We start from the raw sequence: 21,078 nt of genomic DNA, 5'->3' as shown, positions 1-21,078 counted from the left end.
TTAACATGAAGAAAGAAAAAAGCACTATACCAGATATGGTAACTGCCTCAAAATCTCAGTGCAGATAAAATAAATGGTTAAAAAAGGTTGTTAGCATTGTAGATGGAAATTACCTAAATCCAGTGAATAAAAAAAAGGGGACGGTGGAATTGTCTTTACAAGGATGGTGGACACACAATCATCATTCACATATATGCATCAAGCTTCAATAATTCTTTTCGTTAAAAAATTATAGGGAAAAGGCGAGCTCACGAGCAAAAAAAAAAAAATGACATGAACCTGCCATAATGTATCAGTATAGTTGTTCCTACCAAGCATCTCAGCAAGAAAATCTCAAACAACCATTCATTTACCTTGATATAATGTCTTCATAAAGCCAAAGGTTGATGAGAAAAACCAAGATGACAGATGACAATGTCTCTAGCAGCCATGGGCTTTAATAGAACACTGAAAACTCAAATAACATCAGGGATACATGTTCTGACCACAGCCCCTCCCACCATAGCCATATCCCCTGGCCCAGTTGTAAGAGCCTCCATAATTCTGACCACGTCCAGCACCATAGCCACGATAAGGTCCATAACTGACATGGGATCTCTGTTGGAAGTTGCCAAAAGTCTGGAAAGTTAAAATGCAACAAAAGTTTAATTATTTAACAAACCTTAACTTTTCATGTAGTTCTGTACCTGTTTCTTTCTGTGAAAATATTCAAAGAATCAACAAACCTCACTATCTAACTTCATTCTCTCAGAGAAACGATTTTGTCCATTCCTTGCACCACGGGAATGAGAGTTACAGGAAATTGTGTCAAAGAAGTCATCTTTCTTGTAAGCAGGCTGCAGAAATGTGAAATTTGAAATCATATTAAAAATGATGAAAATAGCAAAACCTGCCTTGTATATAGAGCATTAAGAGAAAAACCTGTGTATCAAATTTTGCCAGTAGGCCAAAACCCTGTTTGTCCCCCAAGCTGTGATCAGATGCATCATCCTCCATGCCTTCTGCTTTATCCTTTTGGCTTGCCTTCCCAAGGTAGCCCCACACTTCATCCTTTTTGAACTTCTCATTCATGGCTTCAAAATCAAATTCTTCAGTATACGGTGTGGTGGAGTACAGAGACTGCAAAAATTTAACAATATGTAACAAGTAACTTTTTATAAGATTTCAAATATCCAATATTATCTACACAAATGGATTTTAAACACAGTCTTCAACTCATATTGATCCATTTATATATACAGTAAAAGAATCAAAGGACCCAATGCTTCTTGACATAAGCCTTGCCTCAAGAAAAAAGAGGGTGGGGGGGGGGGATGGGGAGAGAGGAAAAGGTCCGCAACAAAAGCAATGCATATAAAATCACAACTAAACTGAAGCCACATAAAAATGAATCAAACCCCTCAACACAATATCAAACAACTGCAGACCAATTCCCATGCCAAAAAATAGACAAGGCCTCATTTAATCACATGAATGATCTGCATTCACTTCAATACCAACATGCAGACTGCATGAAAAGAAAAATAAAAGCAACCAGATCACCCAATAGCAGGCATATGTTCAAATGACATGGATAGGAAATTAAATCAAAGGGATCTATCTATGACAAAAGTAAGGCTCATGTTCCAATGGTATCATACATTCGGGACTCAGGAGTAGGCCTCCAATTCACCCAGAAAATTGTTGATGCTTAAATATTATGAAAAGCTGCCTATCTAAGAACTAAGACAGTAAAATGCAAGTTTGAGGTCTTGAACTGGACGTCCTAGCATGTATGCTTCAAAAGTGGAAGCACTATGTTTTACCATTAAGAAAACTGCACTATGCATCTCTCAAATAGATAACCAGCTCCGCCCCCATTTAGAAGAGAAAGAGCACCTCTATATGAAGCAATAAGCTCGACTGATGCTTTATTCAGGTTTCCCTTCATCAACAATAGCATGTCTGTAACACCTTACCATTAGAAATTTCATGCATGAAGATCTATTCTGGAGTTACTAACCACACACCATGACTCGCTTCAATTCTCAACCAAAATTACATAATATGCCTCGTGAAGATAGACACTGCAACAGTTAATTACACATTACTCAACCATGCTCTAGCAAGTGCCAAAGGTAATCATATTTGGCAAACACCACAGCAGCTAAACTCCATCTTTAGGTGCATAACATCTTTCAATTCACTCAGAAACATCCATTCTAAATTCAAGATTTGTTCCTTTCATTCTCTAACATCATTTTAAGGAAATTCTAACATGTGCACGAAGGACGCTGGTTAATACTACTATTTAAAGAATGGTGATTTCAACCTGTAACCTAAGGGCACAGGTTAGATGAGATTTTAATATATTGGTTAGTCTAACCTCTCGGAAAAGACATTCTGCAAAACTCAAAATTTCTGTCAGGAAGTTTTGTTCCTGGTAGACAAAATGTATGATTATTTCAGAATCTTGTCAAAACAGTACAAATACAAGCAAGATGGTTAACATCTGTATTTTCTTTTAAGCTTCAACTAATAGGAATACTTCAGAATGTTTATGCATGACTATCACAAGTATAAGCTTTCATATTCAACAAAGTACAAAGAAACTTTGGAGAAAATAAAAATTATCTGACCTGTTGTGCAGGAGCTGGCAATGGCAACAATGGTGGTTGAGTAACTGGAGTAGAATTCACAGATGGAGTGTAAGATGTTAGTGATGCGACTGCAATTGTATGATCCGGGTATGTATTCTGTGTTGAAGAAAGCACATGGGGCCTGGTTTGTGCTAGCTGACCCGGAGTTACCAAAGACGGAGATGATGTTAGCAAGGAACCTGAAGACCAAGCTGGATAAGGCATGGGGTTCGGAAGAACAGATAAAGGATCTGCGGCAGCAGGGCTAGTAACAGGTTTGACAATAGGTTGAGATTCAGGGATGTTTGTGTCTCCAAAAGATGAAGGAAATGATGACATTGACAGTCTATTAGCAGTATATGCAGCCTGCGAGGGTGGAGATGCTTTTATGGATGAGCAGGATGGCAAATTGGGGTACATGGAACCTTGCACTGGAGTAAAAGAGCCAGTGACAGAAGAATGTGAAGAACTAGATGTAATAGATGAAAGGACAGGATTAACAGGTTCTGATGCATTTATCAATCCCATAATTGGAGAAGAGTTAAGATCAGGATTGTTTACATGACTCTGCACTGTCAAAGGAGATGACAACATTGAAGGAGATTGGACAGGAATAGGATTCTGTTGAGCTTGAGAAACATTGCTTGGAGTTCCATTGTATCCTTGCCAATACAACGGAGTGGAAAATAATGGAGTACCAGCATTTTGAGCAGCCAGTGAATAATTTGATGGATACACCTGAGATGAAAATTGATGTGTTGGCAAAGCACTCGGATAGACTCTACTGGCTAATGCAGGGTTATCCTGCCACTGAGTTGATTCTGTTAAAGTTCTACCACCAACTGAAACTGACGGAAAAGGGCTAAGAGGCACACCAGCAAACTGTGACTGCAAAGGGAAGAAACACAAGAAGAAAATTAATTACTCTTGAATTGACCCTTGGAAAGTTTTAAATTTTAGATATTTTCAAATGTTAATACCTGAATAATGGCAGGGTCATTGTTAATCTGCTCATCTATTTGCACAGGAGGGGGAGACTTAACTTGCAGATCCTGGAGTTGAACGTGTCAATAGAGATCAGCATACACCACAAACCAATATCTTATAACATTCCAACAATTTACTATGAGTATTCACGTGCATATTTGTGTCTGTGTGTGTGTGTGATTCCTAGCATGCTTGTGCATGCCCATATAAACGAAAAAAAATTAAGCAGAAGGTTCCGAACATGAGAGGCAAAAGGAAAGCCAAGGCAAAAACCAACTCCTAACTAAATCAGCAATCTTTTCCTCTATATGGTTAGATTAAATACAATCAGATTCAATGAGCAAAACATTGAAGAGCTCCCACTGGCTTGCCATAAGATTTAGCGTTAACCTTGAGTGGACAAGATTCAGCCCAAACCGCATTCTGATGCCTAAATGATTGTTCTCAGACAGAACTACTTCTATGCATGCTCTCATAGATTGGTCACATATTCAAAACAAAAAAACATTTGAGAAGACAGATCCATGAAATGCTCTCACTTACCTTAATGTCACTTCCACGAAAGAGAATGTATTCATACACTTTATCACTTGGTGGCACTTGTGGACCATCCTTCTTCCGACCCTCTGTTCCATAAGATCTTACTGTAACATCAAAAGAAAGAGAACACATCAGGAAAAGAAAATGGCCTAGGAAAACAGCATTAGGAACACCAAAATCATAATCAATTCCGCCTAATGCCTACACATATATCTGAAAAGATTAGTAAACACTGATTTTGCACATGCACTATCTAAACAACCAAATGAATTCATGGAAAAGTAAATCAAACCCCAGTGTTTCAGCACCCTTCCAGAAAAACAAAAAAACAAAAAGGAGGAGGAAACATGAAATGTAGAGGGCTTCAAAGACTCATAGAAGAATAAGGAAACATGAAATTTGATGAGGTTTTAAAGACTCATCATTCACCAAGCATGTCCTAAAAACTTACAGTGGTGGAAAACCAAGATATATTAAGACCTTATGAGCTAGTCACATTAAGGAAAATGTGGAACAATATAACAGTCTTTATGCCACTAAAATAATCCAGATATTGGTTACTTTAAGAATCTGTAAAAGCCAGAGAAAGGATCTGTTCATAAATCACCAAAAGTTATAAACTAAACTGAAAGAACCAGCAACTATGTGCTGAAGAAATTATCATCTATTAATCTGATTCTGTCCACAATATGGATACCACAATATTGGAAATATTGGAAAAACCCTAAACCCTTCAACTCAAAAAAAAAAAAAAGGAAAAATATAACTTTTTGATCTAAATGGTTCTGTTTATAGCAACTTATCAATATATAATCACCTTAAAACAAATGCTCTATCACATATTCACTAAAGTTTCGATCAACAAATTTCACAACCTATAAATACTTAACCACACAAATCGCTAACCAAACCATCATCTCAAGAACCGCACATCATCACTTCACCAAATAATAAATATAAATAAAAGAGAAAAGGAGAGAAAAAAAGAAAAGCCCCTAGGTCGACAGACAGTAGAAGAAATGTATATACATAACGTGCAAGAGACATTAACCAGTACGAAATACGCGTACATACGTACGTATGTTTATGAGTGTTTTGATCAAGAAAAATACGAATACCGTTTTGGAGGCCAATGGCGGAATCTTGGACGTTGAGATAATAAAGAACACCTTCATAGCGTATCTCGTACTTGGAGATGAGACTAATGAAGTTTCCTATGTACGAGTCCCCTACATTTTTCGAATTCGACGAGGATTCGCTCGCCATCGCTATCTAATCAACCGCTACGAAAATTGAAAACGAAAAACTATCACGATTCTTTTTCTCTAGAAAATCAGCAAGGAAAGACGAGAATGGAGAAAAGAAAAATAGGTTCTCCTTGATTGATTGTTTCAAAAGTTAGGATTTGTTCTTCCCTGAAGAATTTAAAAGTTTGCTTTTGCGTGATGGAAAAATTTCAGGCGGGCAGGGATTATGTAACTTATGTATTTGCACCGGGAAAATGCCGATTCCTCCACACGACGTCGTTGCAATGCTCACTCTTAAAAGAGTTTTTTTCCTGTACGTGATAAAAATTAAAAAGGGCGTATTTATATTGTGAGAGCTCATTTCCACGTGGCACTCACTAGATTTGTTACAAAAAGAAAAATGAAATGGAAGAAAAATATATAAATTAAGGTTTCTTGCTCAATTTTAATTATATATGAATTATATTTAATTTTATGTTGAAATTTTTAACTATTAGTATGAATATGCGTGTTATTGCAAGATCAAAATATTTTTTTTATTAATTTGAGTGAATAATTTTAATAATTTTTTAAAATGTTTATGACTGTTTTCTTATTTAAGCATGTCTTAATATTAATGTAACCAAATTTTGTTATTAATGATAGTTTTGATCAAGAAATAAATCAAAAATAAATAAATTATATGTTTTAAAAATGATTTATAAATTATATAAATATTTCATATTGTAATAGGAGTATTAAAATTGATTGATCATATTTATATTTATATTATTTTTTAGAATATTAATGTTTTAATGAATTTTAATAAATAATACCATGCAATTTTATTGCGGAATGTATTAGATGTCAAATTAGTTAATAACTCTGATGATGATGGTGTGATAAGAAAATAAAATGATTGATTAACGGATAGTATTAAAATAAATGTTTTATAATATAAATTAATCATTTTACTTTTTGTATATACTATATATATTTTTTACTTTTTGGTAGACTTAAAATCATTTATTTATTATATATTTTATTATAGTTTCAAAATCATTATTATAATCCATAAATTTTAAAATAAAAATTAAAGATGGTGTTACAAATTTTAATGCTACAATAAATATTTCTTAAAAGAAAATATTCCTATTACGATAAATATCAAAGTATAATGACGTTTAATAGAGATTGGAGGTATTCACATATTAGATTAGCTGTTAAGTTTGCGAGATTGATATGATTTATGTAAGTCTCGGATGTTAGATTTGATATTTAATTTTTTTTTGTATTTTAGTAATAAATCTAACATTAAGAAGTATGTTAGACTTTAACTTAAATATTGATAATTAAGATATCAATTGAATTTAACTTACTCCATAATCAAAGAATGTGGGGACTCTTAGGGAAAGGAATAGATGTGCAGCCTTTAGCCATACTCCATTTCAATTTTATTATATTAATAAATAATAAATTTTAGACATAATATTTAAAAAGTTTTTAAATTATTTACAAAAATTTAAATAATTCTTTATGCTCTTGTTTTAAGTTAAATAAATCTTTTTACTTTTGTTTTAAGTTAAATAAATTTTACAATTAATGATTGATTTAATTAAATTATCATTTACCATTTTGACGTAACATGTTGATATAACAAAATTGATAAAAATATGATATGGTGACATATTATAATTAATGATAATGTGATATACTAATTTAAAATAATAAAATAACTATGACATTTTCACTTTTTACATTAACATTATGTCAGTATCAAATATAAAATGATAATTAATTAAATATTAATTATAAGGTTTTATATTGATCAAAAATAAAAATATATAAACTTATTGAATGAATAAAAGTATATTTAAACTTTTTTTGAATAGTTTAAGATTTTGTTTAAGAATTATGTCTAAATTTTAATGTAAAATATTTTATATTTTGATAATAAACTTAACATTAACGAGAATTTTAGTTATACTTAAATTTGGATTTTTAAGATATGGACCGACTCAATCCATGACCGGACTTTGTGGAGACTGCGGAGGGAAGGAAATCGGTGTGCGGGCAGGGGTTGGAGTTTGGAGCTTTGGGCTGGGGAGTAAATAGAGAAGGGTTCTCAAGTTTCGACCGCGGCAGTGGCCTACGTTTTACCCACCTTCTTGTCTTTACTCGCCTCTCCTCTCTTCTTTTCCTTCTTTGTTTTTTTGGCCTTGTAGAAAGCACAAAATTTCTCTCTTGTTCTCTACTGCCTAATACAAGACACGAGATAAAACATTTTTGATATCCTATTACTCACTGTCAGATCTAATCTCAGCACCAAAAAGGAGAGGTGACCGAGGCAGGCACGGAGTAGCGAAGCTGGAGCAGTTAAAGACGATTGGTAGGGAGCTCGCCATGGGCTCCCAAGGCGGATTTTATCAGTCCAAAGAGTTTCTGGATCTGGTGAAGTCCATCGGCGAGGCTCGATCCAAGGCTGAAGAAGACCGGATTGTTCTCAACGAGATCGAGACTCTCAAACGCCGCATCTCGGAGCCCGATATCCCCAAGCGCAAGATGAAAGAGTACATCATCCGATTGGTTTACGTTGAGATGCTCGGTCACGATGCTTCCTTCGGTTACATTCACGCCGTTAAAATGACTCACGATGATAGTCTTCTCGTCAAGAGAACCGGTTACTTGGCCGTCACACTGTTTTTAAATGAAGATCACGATTTGATCATTTTGATTGTCAATACCATACAGAAAGATTTGAAGTCTGACAATTACTTGGTGGTTTGCGCCGCCTTGAATGCCGTTTGTAAGTTGATCAATGAGGAGACAATTCCTGCGGTGTTGCCGCAGGTTGTGGAGTTGCTGGGGCATCCTAAGGAGGCTGTGCGGAAGAAGGCCATCATGGCTCTCCATCGCTTTTATCAGAAATCCCCCTCTTCTGTCTCGCATCTTGTCTCCAATTTTCGCAAGGTTGGTCTCCCCCATTTTGCTTTTTCTTTTTTTTTTTTACTGTTCCTATTATGTTATGTATGTTGATGCATTTTAACCAGCAAGCAGCTATGTCTATGTGTATTTACTGACTAGAATTGGGAAAAGCATCTTGTTTCTGTGCATGCCTCATGCATTTGAGTGATTTGCAGATATGGATACAGACGACTATTTTTGCGGTTTTTCCTTTTCATTTTTGGAACAGATATTTGAATGATCATTTTGCACCAGTTGCGTATAAACTAGCATGATTATGTGCGTCTTATGTAATGATTTCAAATTTAGTAGCAAGTAAGGGGTGAACTTGGAAACTTCTCGCTCTCTGAATTTGCAAAGTGCTTGCCATTAAATCTCAAGTTCTGTCTTCCTATAGAATTGACTCCTACACGATTCACAGCTAAAACCGGAAATTCTGAAATACCTGCTACAGTAGAATGGCCTCTACTAAGGGAAGAAAAAGAAGGGGGATGCGACCATTAATTATAGACAAATAAAATTCTGCAAGTTCTCAATATGTTTTTTTTTTTTTTTGCTATTTCAATATTTTTGAATATTTTCATTGAAAAATATGCCTTGAGAGGTTGCAACACTGATTCTAAAATGACAAGTTTAATCTTGATGTATTTGATATTTGATGTTTCTCCATATACTTTTCTTGAGGACCATACACTGTCCCATTTATGTACTTATAATATGGCTCCCTTTGTTGCAGAGGCTTTGTGATAATGATCCTGGAGTCATGGGTGCAACCCTTTGTCCGCTTTTTGATCTTATAACAATAGATGTTAATTCTTACAAAGATTTGGTTGTCAGCTTTGTAAGCATTCTTAAACAAGTAGCTGAACGCAGACTACCAAAGGCATATGATTACCATCAAATGCCAGCTCCATTTATTCAGGTAATACTTATTTTCAGGTTTACTTAAGCTTTTAGTGGCTTAGTTTTTCAAGTGAGAATGTTGCTCATATGACAATCATAGTTGCATTATGCAGATCAAATTGCTGAAAATTCTGGCTTTGCTTGGAAGTGGTGACAAGCAAGCAAGTGAAAACATGTACACTGTAGTGGGAGACTTATTCAGGAAGTGCGATTCGTCAAGTAATATAGGAAATGCCGTCCTTTATGAGTGCATATGCTGTGTCTCCTCTATATATCCCAATGCCAAGTTATTAGAGTCTGCAGCTGATGTTATATCGAGATTTTTGAAGGTATCTGCCGTCGCTAGTGACTACTTTGTGGAAGTTCAGAGTGCTACCATTGAAGAACATTATGAGCTTTTTTTTGGCTATTTTATTGGCTCATGCCAGCTCTTGCTTTTTGTTGGCAGAGTGACAGTCATAACCTAAAATACATGGGCATTGATGCTCTTGGCCGATTGATAAAGATAAGTCCAGATATTGCTGAGCAACACCAACTGGCTGTGATTGATTGCTTAGAGGTAAGAAGTTTTTTATTTTAAATCCTGGACTTGGTAGTTAGTCTTCGTTTCATTTGTTTGCTTGGCTATGTTATTTACTAACTAAATTCAGAATACTTTAATAGGATTTAAATTCATGCTGGGAGGATTTATTTATCTACTTTCTTATAGCTTGCCGTATATGGTCTGGTTAGCTTACTTGGTTCTGTTAAGTGGTGAAAAGGGAAAGAAGCAGGAGCATAGAAGACTGATAGATGAGATTTAGAGGAAAACAGGGAGGAAGCTTGTTGAAGATACTACTCTATTTGTCTTCTGCTTTTATGAAACCTTGTGTAAGGATTGATCGATGGGGAAGCAAGAGAGAAAAGAAGCTGTTTCAAATTATAATAATCTGTGTTAAGTTTTTCTTGAATAGCCTTTAGTAATTTGATAGTGGAATAACAAGACCTCCAATGGTCTAGGTCTAATATGAATATATGATTGAGCCCTAGTTATATGTTTGTTTTGCATTACAAATTCATCAATTTTATTTTGGTCTCATTTTGCTCAAGTGAGGGTATTTTGGGGCCAAAGGGCAGTTCGCTTGACTTGAGCCAAGTAGTAGCCTATGAGTCTTGTATTGGAGCATGTAACACTAATGGGTCCTTGATTGTGGTTCAAGAGTGATTTGATAGTTCAAAATGCCTTTCTATGCATCCTTGCTTGTGAATGATGTGGTTATGTATGTTATAGCAGAAATTTTCAATTAGTGTAAATTCCTTATGCTTCCATGTGTGCTCATGATTTTGGTTTGGCTACAAAATTATTAATGAATGCTTTCCCCTCTTATGCTATATCCCATGCAATTGTCTTTTTTCCATTACAATTATTTAACATGAGTACATGACCCAGGACCCAGATGACACTCTGAAGAGAAAAACCTTTGAACTGCTGTATAAGATGACCAAGTCTACAAATGTGGAGGTTATTGTTGATCGCATGATTGATTACATGATTAGCATTAATGACAATCATTATAAAACTGAAATAGCATCTCGATGTGTTGAACTTGCGGAGCAATTTGCGCCAAGCAATCAGTGGTTCATCCAGGTAATATTTTGCCTCTCACTTGCCAGTTTGGTTTCTTAGCTTAGAATACTAGCCAGTCCTGATATTTATACTCCGCAGACCATGAATAAAGTTTTTGAGCATGCGGGAGATCTGGTGAATATTAAGGTAGCACACAATTTGATGCGGTTGATTGCTGAGGGATTTGGAGAGGATGATGATTCTGCAGACAGTCAACTGAGATCATCTGCTGTAAGTTATTTTGATGATGGCCTTTGGAATAAAACAAAAGAATAAGAAATGAAAAGAACCAGAAATATTTATCTTATAACAAGTCAGTTTAGATTTCTATGCATAATTGCCATAATTGGGTCTTATCTATCCATATATATTGGATTAGCTATAATTTATCAACCTATGATTATTTTTTGGGGCAGGTGGAGTCATACTTGCGCATTCTTGGTGAACCTAAGTTGCCATCTGTTTTTCTTCAAGTATGTTTTGTCCTATTAAGTATCCTTTCTATCTTTTGTTCCTTGCACATGGGCAGTACTAATATTTTGATTAATTATCTTGATTGTGAGTTCTGATTGCAGGTAATTTGTTGGGTGTTGGGGGAGTATGGAACTGCTGATGGAAAGTTCTCTGCTTCCTACATTACTGGGAAGCTATGTGATGTGGCGGAGGCATATTCTAATGATGAGACTGTTAAGGTATCCACTGATATGAATTAATGATGCTTAAACCAGTTATTAAGCACTTCTTGATGTGGTTAAAACAAGATGGTTGTATGTTGGAAATTCTTGTAGTTATCTGAAAATGCCGTTCATAATTGTTATAATATTATATTGTCCATTCAATATCTGGAAACGTGATGATCTTTTACTTATTTTTGAAGGCATATGCAGTTACAGCTCTCATGAAAATATATGCATTTGAAATAGCAGCACGGAGGAAAGTAGATCTGCTGCCTGAGGTTGGTTTTGAAACCCTTTAGGACAAATTTGTTATACGCAAATGCATGCTTATTCTGTTGTTGATGTGGTCGATTATTTGCATCCCTTGGTAATTTTATGTTAGATGCATATTTTTAGCGCAGCATTCTCAAATAGTTTAAACTAGCTGTGTTTGCTTTTCCATCTGATTGATGCAGAACAACATGCTTTGAAACTAGATCTTAGGGATTTTGCACTATTTTTGCATACTCAAATTGGGGTTAGGGTCTTTTTAGTTTGGTAATAAAGTTATAGTTTTTAATGATGGAAAAGGCTTGTTTTGGAGTTGTTTGGTTGCCTAAACATAGAAAATTTTAGTACTGTAATTATCTCGACAGTAGCTAGCAAAGACTTTTAAAGCAATTAAGGGTCTGATTGTCTGGAGGTATTAGGGATTTGAAATAGGGATGTCAGAGGTTGATAAGGTTAATAATTTGATTGATGTTGGCTTGAGAAGCAAAAAAGAGTAAGAGGAGGAAAAATGAGAATCTAGATTTCATAGCTATAGTTTCTAAGTAGTTACACGTAGGAGACCCTCAGGGTGAGCTTAAGGTTGTCTTAGCATGCTGAAGTGTATTCAATGAACTAAAATAGATCACATTATGTATAGGCTGCTTGAAACTTGTTTTCTTGGGAGAAAAATGACTTGGAATAACAAGCAACGGAAATTAAGGATAGTTTGACCCTAGTTACAGTTTAAAAATAAGGCACATCTTTGTCTATGATTTGGCAATGAAGAAAATAAATCAGGCTTGGGGTTTGGTGGTGTCAGATTGGAAGTTTGTGTTTGCATTATCTCATTGAATTGATTGTGAACTTTAGTTTGATAACAATGCTTTCTTTCGCATATCAGCGTCTGTAGTTTTCAGAAGAGGTAAAAGCTAGATTCAATTTGATGAAAGGCCTTGTTATAGATGCCTGAATATATAGTCTTTGCATGTATAATTATATTCAGCTCCTGTAAATGCTAACAAAATTTGTGGACTGATAGCTCTTTCCTCTATTGGTGCAGTGTCAATCTTTAATGGAAGAATTATTGGCTTCTCACTCAACAGATTTGCAGCAACGTGCCTATGAACTGCAAGCAGTGATTGGCCTTGATGCTCATGCTGTTGAGTGTATTATGCCATCAGATGCAAGTTGTGAAGATATTGAGGTGCTTTTTAAATTGCATTTTTTTTTTGTTTAATTTGGTTTTGATGTACAGCTCATTTTGTGTGATATCTCTGATGTCTCCTGCTTCAATTTTTTTGGAATCTCTTGGCTTTAAATGTGCCCTTCTAGCTGGAGCTCCAAATCTGGGAAAGCCATATTTTTATGGAACTGTTTTCCTTAGAAGTTGTACCCTGTTTGGTTAGTTACATTTTTAAGCTTCCATGACCTAAATTCAGTTTTAATAAAGCATCTAGGACTTAAACTGGCCTGTTCCACTTTGCAGACAAGTGCACTGCTTGAAGTTGTTGTTTAGAGCTTGAACCTATGATTGATGTGTTGTTTAAATGCTCTGACATCTGCACTTCCTTAGTTTATCAATTAAGCACTCTTTGTCCTGGCTTCTCCAATATGAGGTTGTACTTCTTTTAATTGTTAATGTTGCTACAGAGAAAGAGTAATGCAACTGCCTTGCATCTGTCCTGTGGTCCGGCATGGAATTGATCTCTAATTGAATGCTTATGTTGGCTATTTGTCTTTTTTGGTTCTTGTGTGTTGTGTCAACTTGATCATGGTGGAACTTGTTGCTAATTTGGATAGCTTTTCATGCAAGAGTACAATCATTGTTAGTTCTCCTTGCAGGTTGATAAAGGCCTTTCATTCCTTAATGGTTATGTTGAAGAGTCGATAGAAAAAGGTGCTCAGCCCTATATTCCTGAGAGTGAACGCTCTGGAATGCTAAATATTAGCAATTTTAGGAACCAAGATCACCACGAAGCTTCATCACATGGTCTCAGGTTTGAGGCATATGAGCTTCCAAAGCCTACAGTGCAATCTAGGATTCCTCCAGCATCACTTGCTTCAACCGAACTTGTTCCAGTACCTGAGCCAACGTATCTTAGGGAGAGCTACCAGACTCCTTCTGTGACATCTGTATCATCAGATGCAGGATCCTCAGAGCTCAAGCTTCGACTAGATGGAGTCCAAAAGAAGTGGGGTAAACCAACATACGCTCCTGCAACGTCTACCTCAAATTCCACAGCACAGAAAACAGTTAATGGGGTCACACAAGTTGAGGGGGCAAGTTCTACAAATTCAAGAACGCGTGAAACCTATGATTCAAGGAAACCACAGGTTGAAATATCTCCAGAAAAGCAGAAGCTTGCTGCTTCGCTGTTTGGAGGTTCATCAAAAACGGAAAAGAGGCCAGGTACTGGTCATAAGACTTCAAAGGCAAGCACCCACATGGTGGAGAAGTCTCATGTGCCAAAGTCTAGCATGGAAGTTGCATCGGAAAAGACAGCTCCTGTTCAACCACCTCCGGACTTGCTTGATCTGGGGGAACCAACTGTCACAAGTATTGCCCCTTTCGTAGATCCATTTAAACAATTGGAGGGCCTTCTTGACCCAACTCAAGTTGGTTCAGCTGCTGCTACCAAATCACCTGATATTATGGCATTGTATGTAGACACACCTGCTGGCATACACAATAAAGATGACGGTGATCTTTTATCTGGCTTGTCAAATCCTTCAGTGACAAACATGCCTGGCGGTACCACAACCACACAACAAGAGCAACGAAGTAAGGGTCCCAACCCTAAAGATTCCTTGGAAAAGGATGCACTGGTTAGGCAGATGGGTGTGAACCCATCGAGTCAGAATCCAAACTTGTTTAGAGATCTACTTGGCTGAAGTATATTTGAAGGATTTACATGATTTACAAGCTATCCAAATATCAGTGTGGTCTTTCCATGCAGCCGGGCAGATGATGGATCAATCATGCAAAGCTGTACGCTATTATGAGCAGATATGCAGAGAGTACTCGTATAAATCGATTCAGCCACCTGGAATGGGGTTTAAGATTCAGGTACTGGTCTGTAGTTGTTGGACGGTCGAGTTTTTTCTTTCATTTTCTTTTTGGGCCTAGGAAATAGCGCAGACACTGGTGTTCGCTTGAGTGATCGGCTGCGGAGCTTTTCGTGGTTACAACTTTTAAGGTTTATATATGGCTGATGCCCCAAAGACGAAGGGCTTAGCCAAGCATGCTTGCCGCTTTTGCACTGTGACGTTGAGTCTCTTGTTGTTATAATTATGCTGTATAAATATTATAAATAAATTGTCCTTATTTTTTCTTTTTTGGAATTTCATTCAATTATAATTTTTCTTGCTTGCTATCTAAAGAATTAGACGCTGATAATTATCGACCTTAAGTTTTTATTACATTTATGTTAGCAACCAATTTAATAAAATATTTTTTTCAACTAGTAACTGATTAATTTGCCCATCCTTTGTTTTTTTCCCTTTTTCTATTTTTGGGCAAATTAAAAACATTCCTCCTACAGAATGATTAAAAATTTTCCAAAATTTTCCTTTTTATTTAAAATACACTTTTCTATTCGCTAATTTTAAAGACAAACATTCAAAGAATGTGTGTATAATGATAGACAACATAATTATTATTAAATGAAAATTTTAAATATTTTACAAAATAATATTATTTATAATTATTATATAATTATATAAATAATGTGTTTACAACTGGAATTGAACTAAGAAATTAATTTAAGATACATTAAATATATATTTTTGCGAATAGGAAAGTGTATTTTTAAAAGAGAAAATCCTCGGCGAATTTTAAGTCTCGACGATTTGAAATTAAAAAAGAAAACGAGGATCATTTTGGCGGTAGGATCTCTCTCCAACTCAGGGCTGTGGGCTCTCTCTTGGCGAATTTGGAGGAATTCCAAATTTTGAAAATTGAATTGGTTCGGAACTACAAAGCGCGCCCTTTTTAAATTGGGTTGTGTTTGTTTGCTTCTATTGAAGAAGAAGAAGATGGGTAGCAATGGCGGAGGTGCGGCTCCTCCATTGATAGGATTAGGGAGGAGGCAATCCGATTTGAAAAAGTCTTTCAACCTTGCTGTTCGTTCTCTTCTCACTACCTGTCCTAAACAGGTTAGCTTCCCTCTTCTTTTTTTTTTGTTTCCTTTATTTTTTTTATTTAATTTCTTCCATTCCATGTTTTGAGAAATTTTCTCTTTTAGTTTGTCTTTATGACTATGTGGATACTTTTGAATACATTTTTCCATTCTAATTATGAAGGAATTCAGCAAAGCATTTCCAAATTTTACAAGTGCCGAGCAAGAACGTCTCCACCAGCTTTTCATTCAGGTAACTTCGTCTTCTTCTTCTCTTTGTTTTTTTGCCCATATCAATAGTTTATATGCATTGTATTTCAGTATTTGAGTCTATGTGGGCTTAGCTTATTTGTATAAGCTTCTCAGAATTCTAAAAGAGGAGAGCTATTTGAATTATAGATTTCAACATTATCTGAAAAAAGATGTTTATCACGGTATATTTCTTGATTTTGTGTCGTGGGCTCCTTTGTGTCGAACCTTTTGACTAATACTTGATCTTGGTGCAATGAAAAATTTTCAGGTCATTACCTCTTTGCATGGGAATGTAGAGGTATACCTTTTGCTTCTCATGCCTTCATAAGTCTTTTTAAGTATCCAATTACTTTCCCCTTTGTTTCGTTAAATTATTCACAACATTCGAGTGTTTTAGGCCTACTGGTTTTACCCAAAGGCTTTAGTTTGCACTTTGCAATGGAACTATCGTCAACTCTGTTGCTTTGTTTGAATAACTATTACTGGTAACAGAAATTAGGGGAGTTTTCTCTGCTGTTATCTTTTAATATTATATAGTATAAGCCTTGATTTCTAATATTACCTCTTTAATGTTACAGGATGAGTTTAAGTCCTTGTGCCAGGAAACACAGGTATTCCCTTTTATAATTACTACTGCTCTGGTTGTTTTGTTGATATCAGTTTATTAAACCACTGATGTATGTTTTGTTTCATCATTTGAAATTGAGTACATGTCAAGTAAAATATAGGGGGAGGTCTATGAACATTTGGATTTTGCAGGTTATTTTGTTGTCTTAAGCTCTAATTAACCAAAAGTTTCACTAAGAATTTTTTTAAAAAAAATTTCTTGGTGAATTATTGTGTCATTCATGTGGTTTAATGATGTATAGTGAAAGATACAGACAAAAAATCTTGGGAAAAAAAAATGAGTTTTGAAAGCACTTATTGAAGTCTATAATAGCTATTAAGCCTAGTTAGTTATAGTTAGGGAAGGTTATAGTATCACTTAAGATTGTCATCGATTGCAAATCAATTAAATGTGTTGAAGAAGGTTTGAAGCCCTTATTGAGTTTCAGTTAGGAAACTTTGGGAGGTTTCCTAGAGACTTGAGTTTCTTCAGGAGGGTCAATGAGATATTCTGGTTTAAAGCTTGTATCAATCTTGCCATCTGTCTATTCATGAAAGAAACAAGCCTATTTCATGGACTACAAAAACCAGGCAACAAAATAATTGGGCTCTGGTATCATAAATATTCAATATAAGAAGCCAATTGGAGTGAATGTAAATATAAGGCCACGACGAATCTCAAACTTAACCAACATGGGGCAACCTGACTTAGTGTACATGATTGTCTATATCAGATTCAGTTTGCTGACCTTTTCATTGATGTGCATCTATCATAACCTTGAACTTTTAAGTTTCTGTGTTTTGTAGGTAGCGACTGCCCTTGATACTGTGGAGCAACTTGTGGAAGAACAACATCTTGACCCTTTGTTTTCAGATAAGTAGGTACCATCTGGTTTCTAATAGATTCCTCTTTGAATGTTATGTGGTTAACTAATAACAGTGGATTACATTTCTAATCAAATCTAATTTCAATACATGCGGTTGCAAATTGAATTTTCTAAGATTTGAAGCACTTTAGCTTCTTATTCTGCTAGTTAGAACTGAGACTCTGGTTATGTGCCAATCTTCCGTTCTTGAACAGAAGTATTTAAATAGTGTTGAACGAATTATAATTACATCTTCTAAATCAGGACATTCTAGATACACAGAAAATATCTCAGACAGGAGGCTATTTAGGAAAGGCTCAAGTAAATAAGCTGACATAATTGAGAAACCATAAATAACTTTGTGTATTTGTTTCAACCTTCAAAGACTAGAGTTCCTTTAGTTTCTGCCTGTCAAAACAAGCCCTGTCTTGCTGCTGTCACTTAATACATTTGAACCCATGGTGTATCAACTCCTGTTGAGGTTAGGATCTACAGTTGGATGGGAACTGGGGGAGTAAGTTGGTGATAACAGATTCACACAAATTGGAGAATTGTCATTGACACTGTTGTTTGTTTTACCGGAATGAACACCCTGTGATCAAAAAGTGGTCCTAAACATGCTTGATTTTAGCATTTGTCAAGGAAAAGCTTTAGTTATAGTTCAAATTATGCCACAAATGAAGACAAGTTATATTGCTCTATGTTTTCATGCTTTAGTTATAGTTCAAATTATCCCAAAAACTGCAGAGAACCTCAGAATATTGCTGAGTTGCTATGCTTTCATTTTTGAACTGGTGAGGAATTTAAATGCAGGACTAATATAATGGATGTGGTGCACAATCTGTCAACAGCAAAGAAGGCTGAGATCCAGTACTTAAGGGGCCTGCTGGAAAGGGTAAGAAATGAACTCATGAAATTTCTCTATCATAAAGTTACTTAGTAGGCGATTATTACCTAGTTCTCTTTTTCAGTCTATATTCATATTCTTACTATCATTTCTGTGCTTAAAGTATGAACAGAGCTAGGTAAGCTACTAAAATAGTCATACAAAATATTTTTGGACAGTGTTCAAATGAAGTAGAACTCTGTGTTCTTGGGGTTTATAGACTTGGTTGCAGTTTGGCTGAAATTATGTGTTATGGTTGACCTTCATTGATAAGAAACATTGGGAAGTTATGGCAGTCTTATTGTTTCTAACTTTTTATAGGCTGAAGAACATAATCACCTCATCCAAGCTCGGGTTGAGCTACTTAAGAATAGAAGGCAAGAAGTCTCGAGCACGAAAGATGTTGAGAAGGTGTGTATTTGTCACTGTGAATATTTCCTCTCTTTTCCAAAGGAATGTATCTGTTGAAGTGTGGGCTTGAAGCCATATGTTTGATAGCTAATTTAACTCGGGGAAAATCTTAATCTGGATCTACCTAGCACAACTTTTGCAGGTAAGAGGTGGAATTTTAAGTTATGGGGAACATAAAATGTCTGGCTTTAGTGATCTGCAATTGGTGGGCTAATGTATCCTCCACAGCACCGACAAGCTGCATGGATTGGTTGATCACACCAACACATTTGTACTGAGATGCTAAACCTTCAGTTTGTTTGCTTGAATATGTTGTTCTAGTCAGAATGGAGTAAAGTGCTCATTGTTGTATACATATTGAGCATGGAAAGAAGCTTTAAAACATAGGATTGGAAGGATTCTTGTGAACAGATTGGTAATGTCTCTTTGATCTTGTAAATTTCAACATCACTGTTTTGCTGATCGTCCCAAACGTACCCTGCTTAATTTTGTTGAAATATGAAATCATAAAAGGAAACCTTAGCCGCATGCTTCGTTGTTAAAAATGCTTTTTAAAATAAAGGAAAAAGTGAACAAAAGCAGTGAAGCTACGAGATATGATTGGGGGGTGGAGTAGCTGTCATTAGAATCCAAAATTTCGTCTGAAATCATGCAGAAAGTTGCGTATTAGCATCTCATGTCGAGGACGAAGGAGGCTCTGTGGCGTAATGCTTGCTGGCATTATTGAACAAGCCTGCAATAAACAAATATGAATATTACAATCTTTTTATGCATAATTTCTTGTCATTTGCCGCGTGCGTTTTCCCTTAGATATTTGAGTATTCTCCTGCCAAGTCCCAAGTTCCAACAATAAAACATGTCATGGCTGGCACTGAGCTGGATTGATAAGAACTCTTCTCTTGCTCCTCTGCTGTTCTGTTGGTTAGATGATGTAGATGTGACAGAAGGGTATTGGATTTATAATCGTGAATTTTACAAATTTTATAAAATTAATTTTTTTAAAAAAATATATGCATAATAATTTCGTAACAAAAATGATTATAAATTTAAGTTGAACTCGATTTTAGTAACACGTCAAGCACTGGAATAAGAAAGAATTGTGACAGGAGTGTTTACGAATTCGAAGAGCAAAAAATGTTAGGAAATATCATATCAAATGAATAAAAGAGAAATAATGACCAACGTAGACACAATGTTGCCTTGCCTTGCCTCCCGTTGACTCTGGGAATGGGACCTTCAAGTTTGCTCGTATGCTGGCTCCCGTTAGCTTAGCTTTAATAGCTCTTGTACTGGCATTGTTACAGCAACAGTTGCTGTCGAGAGAGGGAGCTGAAGAGGAGAGGGGGGGGTGGGGGTCAAATATTGTGGAAAATTCAATTTTGGTGGTGGTGGTTAGATAGTACTACATTTATTCTAGTAATATAATTTGGTGGCTCAAATTACAATTCAATATACAAAACTACTCATCTCAAAAGTTAATATGATGTTAACGGGATAATTTTTTTGTCTCGACTTGTATTTTATGAATCATTTTAAATAAATTATACTCTGTATCAAGACGGTTTTTCATATTTGAAAGCTACCAATAGCATTGAATGAATAATCAATGAAGATTTAAATCAAATAGTTTAAAATTCAACAAGTTGATTGTTGAATTTTTAAGATAAATATTTAATTTAAAATTAATTAAATAATTTGAAAGATTTCAATAAACATACGACATATATTTATTCAAATTACGTACTATTTTGTCAAGGTTGGAAACAAATTTTAAATCCTTCAGCTGTTGCGTGATTAAGTAGTAATTAACACGACAATGATCTTTCAGATGACAGCCTTGAATTGCTGAGTTACATAAGATGATGGGATTACCTGTTTTCTCATCCATTGCAGCATTCAAAGAGTGGCGAAGAGCAACATTGGAATTAATTAAATTTATTTATTTATCATTATTTTTATATTTGGATGGGGATATGATATAATCTTTGGACCATAGCACCAATTAATGAAGGAGGGACACGTGCTTTTGTTACAGGAAACGGAGATCCCAAGTCAGAAGTTTTGGCTGAGATTTGATCAACATTCGAGTAATGGCATTGGCAAGTCAAAAGCAGGAAAGAGCTGTTGCCAATTCTCTGCAATAATGATGCATGCAGCATGCTCGTGATT

General features: G+C 35.5%; 3 protein-coding genes across 6 annotated transcripts; 2 read left to right on the top strand and 1 right to left on the bottom strand.

The window, feature by feature from the left end:
- Positions 1–204: 204 nt before the first annotated feature.
- On the bottom strand, positions 205–5,597 carry DCP5-L (decapping 5-like protein). Of its 3 annotated transcripts, none has more exons than XM_007040812.3 (8): positions 5,264–5,597; positions 4,149–4,249; positions 3,599–3,670; positions 2,619–3,506; positions 2,366–2,419; positions 922–1,119; positions 726–836; positions 205–618 (listed from the first exon to the last, which is right to left on the bottom strand). In XM_007040812.3, exons 1-8 carry the CDS (start codon positions 5,409–5,411, stop codon positions 466–468), a joined length of 1,725 nt encoding a protein of 574 aa, XP_007040874.2. In that variant the 5' UTR covers positions 5,412–5,597; the 3' UTR covers positions 205–465. The 3 variants fall into 3 exon arrangements, with proteins under 3 accessions (XP_007040874.2, XP_007040877.2, XP_007040875.2); XM_007040813.3 differs by having other exon boundaries at positions 462–597; positions 687–836; XM_007040815.3 differs by lacking the exon at positions 2,366–2,419.
- Positions 5,598–7,476: 1,879 nt separating this feature from the next.
- LOC18606917 (Adaptin family protein) lies at positions 7,477–15,128 on the top strand. Its single transcript, XM_007040811.3, has 11 exons — positions 7,477–8,341; positions 9,072–9,257; positions 9,352–9,567; positions 9,687–9,797; positions 10,668–10,865; positions 10,944–11,075; positions 11,261–11,317; positions 11,420–11,536; positions 11,722–11,799; positions 12,831–12,974; positions 13,613–15,128. The coding sequence occupies exons 1-11, from the start codon at positions 7,775–7,777 to the stop codon at positions 14,660–14,662; spliced, it is 2,856 nt and encodes a 951-aa protein (XP_007040873.2). The 5' UTR covers positions 7,477–7,774; the 3' UTR covers positions 14,663–15,128.
- A 475-nt stretch (positions 15,129–15,603) lies between these two features.
- EMB3006 (embryo defective 3006) lies at positions 15,604–19,373 on the top strand. 2 transcript variants are annotated; one of them, XM_007040810.3, is made up of 8 exons: positions 15,604–15,925; positions 16,073–16,141; positions 16,409–16,438; positions 16,719–16,751; positions 17,554–17,624; positions 18,426–18,507; positions 18,820–18,909; positions 19,052–19,373. In XM_007040810.3, exons 1-8 carry the CDS (start codon positions 15,806–15,808, stop codon positions 19,121–19,123), a joined length of 567 nt encoding a protein of 188 aa, XP_007040872.3. In that variant the 5' UTR covers positions 15,604–15,805; the 3' UTR covers positions 19,124–19,373. The 2 variants fall into 2 exon arrangements, with proteins under 2 accessions (XP_007040872.3, XP_017972431.2); XM_018116942.2 differs by having other exon boundaries at positions 19,038–19,373.
- The last annotated feature ends 1,705 nt before the right edge of the window (positions 19,374–21,078 follow it).

The sequence above is a fragment of the Theobroma cacao genome, chromosome 3, assembly GCF_053813885.1.
Source record: "Theobroma cacao isolate CCN51 chromosome 3, ASM5381388v1, whole genome shotgun sequence".
NCBI classification, from domain to species: domain Eukaryota; kingdom Viridiplantae; phylum Streptophyta; class Magnoliopsida; order Malvales; family Malvaceae; genus Theobroma; species Theobroma cacao.
The sequence above is the reverse complement of the archived record's forward strand: the minus strand, read 5'-3'. Positions and strand labels throughout refer to the sequence as shown.

Excerpts from the sequence above, each read along its gene's own strand:
- LOC18606917 (XM_007040811.3), top strand. The coding sequence starts at position 7,775 with ATGGGCTCCCAAGGCGGATTTTATCAGTCCAAAGAGTTTCTGGATCTG. Across the intron at positions 9,258-9,351 it reads TGCCAGCTCCATTTATTCAG|ATCAAATTGCTGAAAATTCT; the intron begins GTAATACTTATT and ends TGCATTATGCAG. Across the intron at positions 10,866-10,943 it reads GCAATCAGTGGTTCATCCAG|ACCATGAATAAAGTTTTTGA; the intron begins GTAATATTTTGC and ends TATACTCCGCAG.
- EMB3006 (XM_007040810.3), top strand. The coding sequence starts at position 15,806 with ATGGGTAGCAATGGCGGAGGTGCGGCTCCTCCATTGATAGGATTAGGG. Across the intron at positions 15,926-16,072 it reads TCACTACCTGTCCTAAACAG|GAATTCAGCAAAGCATTTCC; the intron begins GTTAGCTTCCCT and ends CTAATTATGAAG. Across the intron at positions 16,439-16,718 it reads CTTTGCATGGGAATGTAGAG|GATGAGTTTAAGTCCTTGTG; the intron begins GTATACCTTTTG and ends TTAATGTTACAG.
- DCP5-L (XM_007040812.3), bottom strand. The coding sequence starts at position 5,411 with ATGGCGAGCGAATCCTCGTCGAATTCGAAAAATGTAGGGGACTCGTAC. Across the intron at positions 3,671-4,148 it reads TTCGTGGAAGTGACATTAAG|GATCTGCAAGTTAAGTCTCC; the intron begins GTAAGTGAGAGC and ends GTTCAACTCCAG. Across the intron at positions 619-725 it reads GAATGAAGTTAGATAGTGAG|ACTTTTGGCAACTTCCAACA; the intron begins GTTTGTTGATTC and ends TTAACTTTCCAG.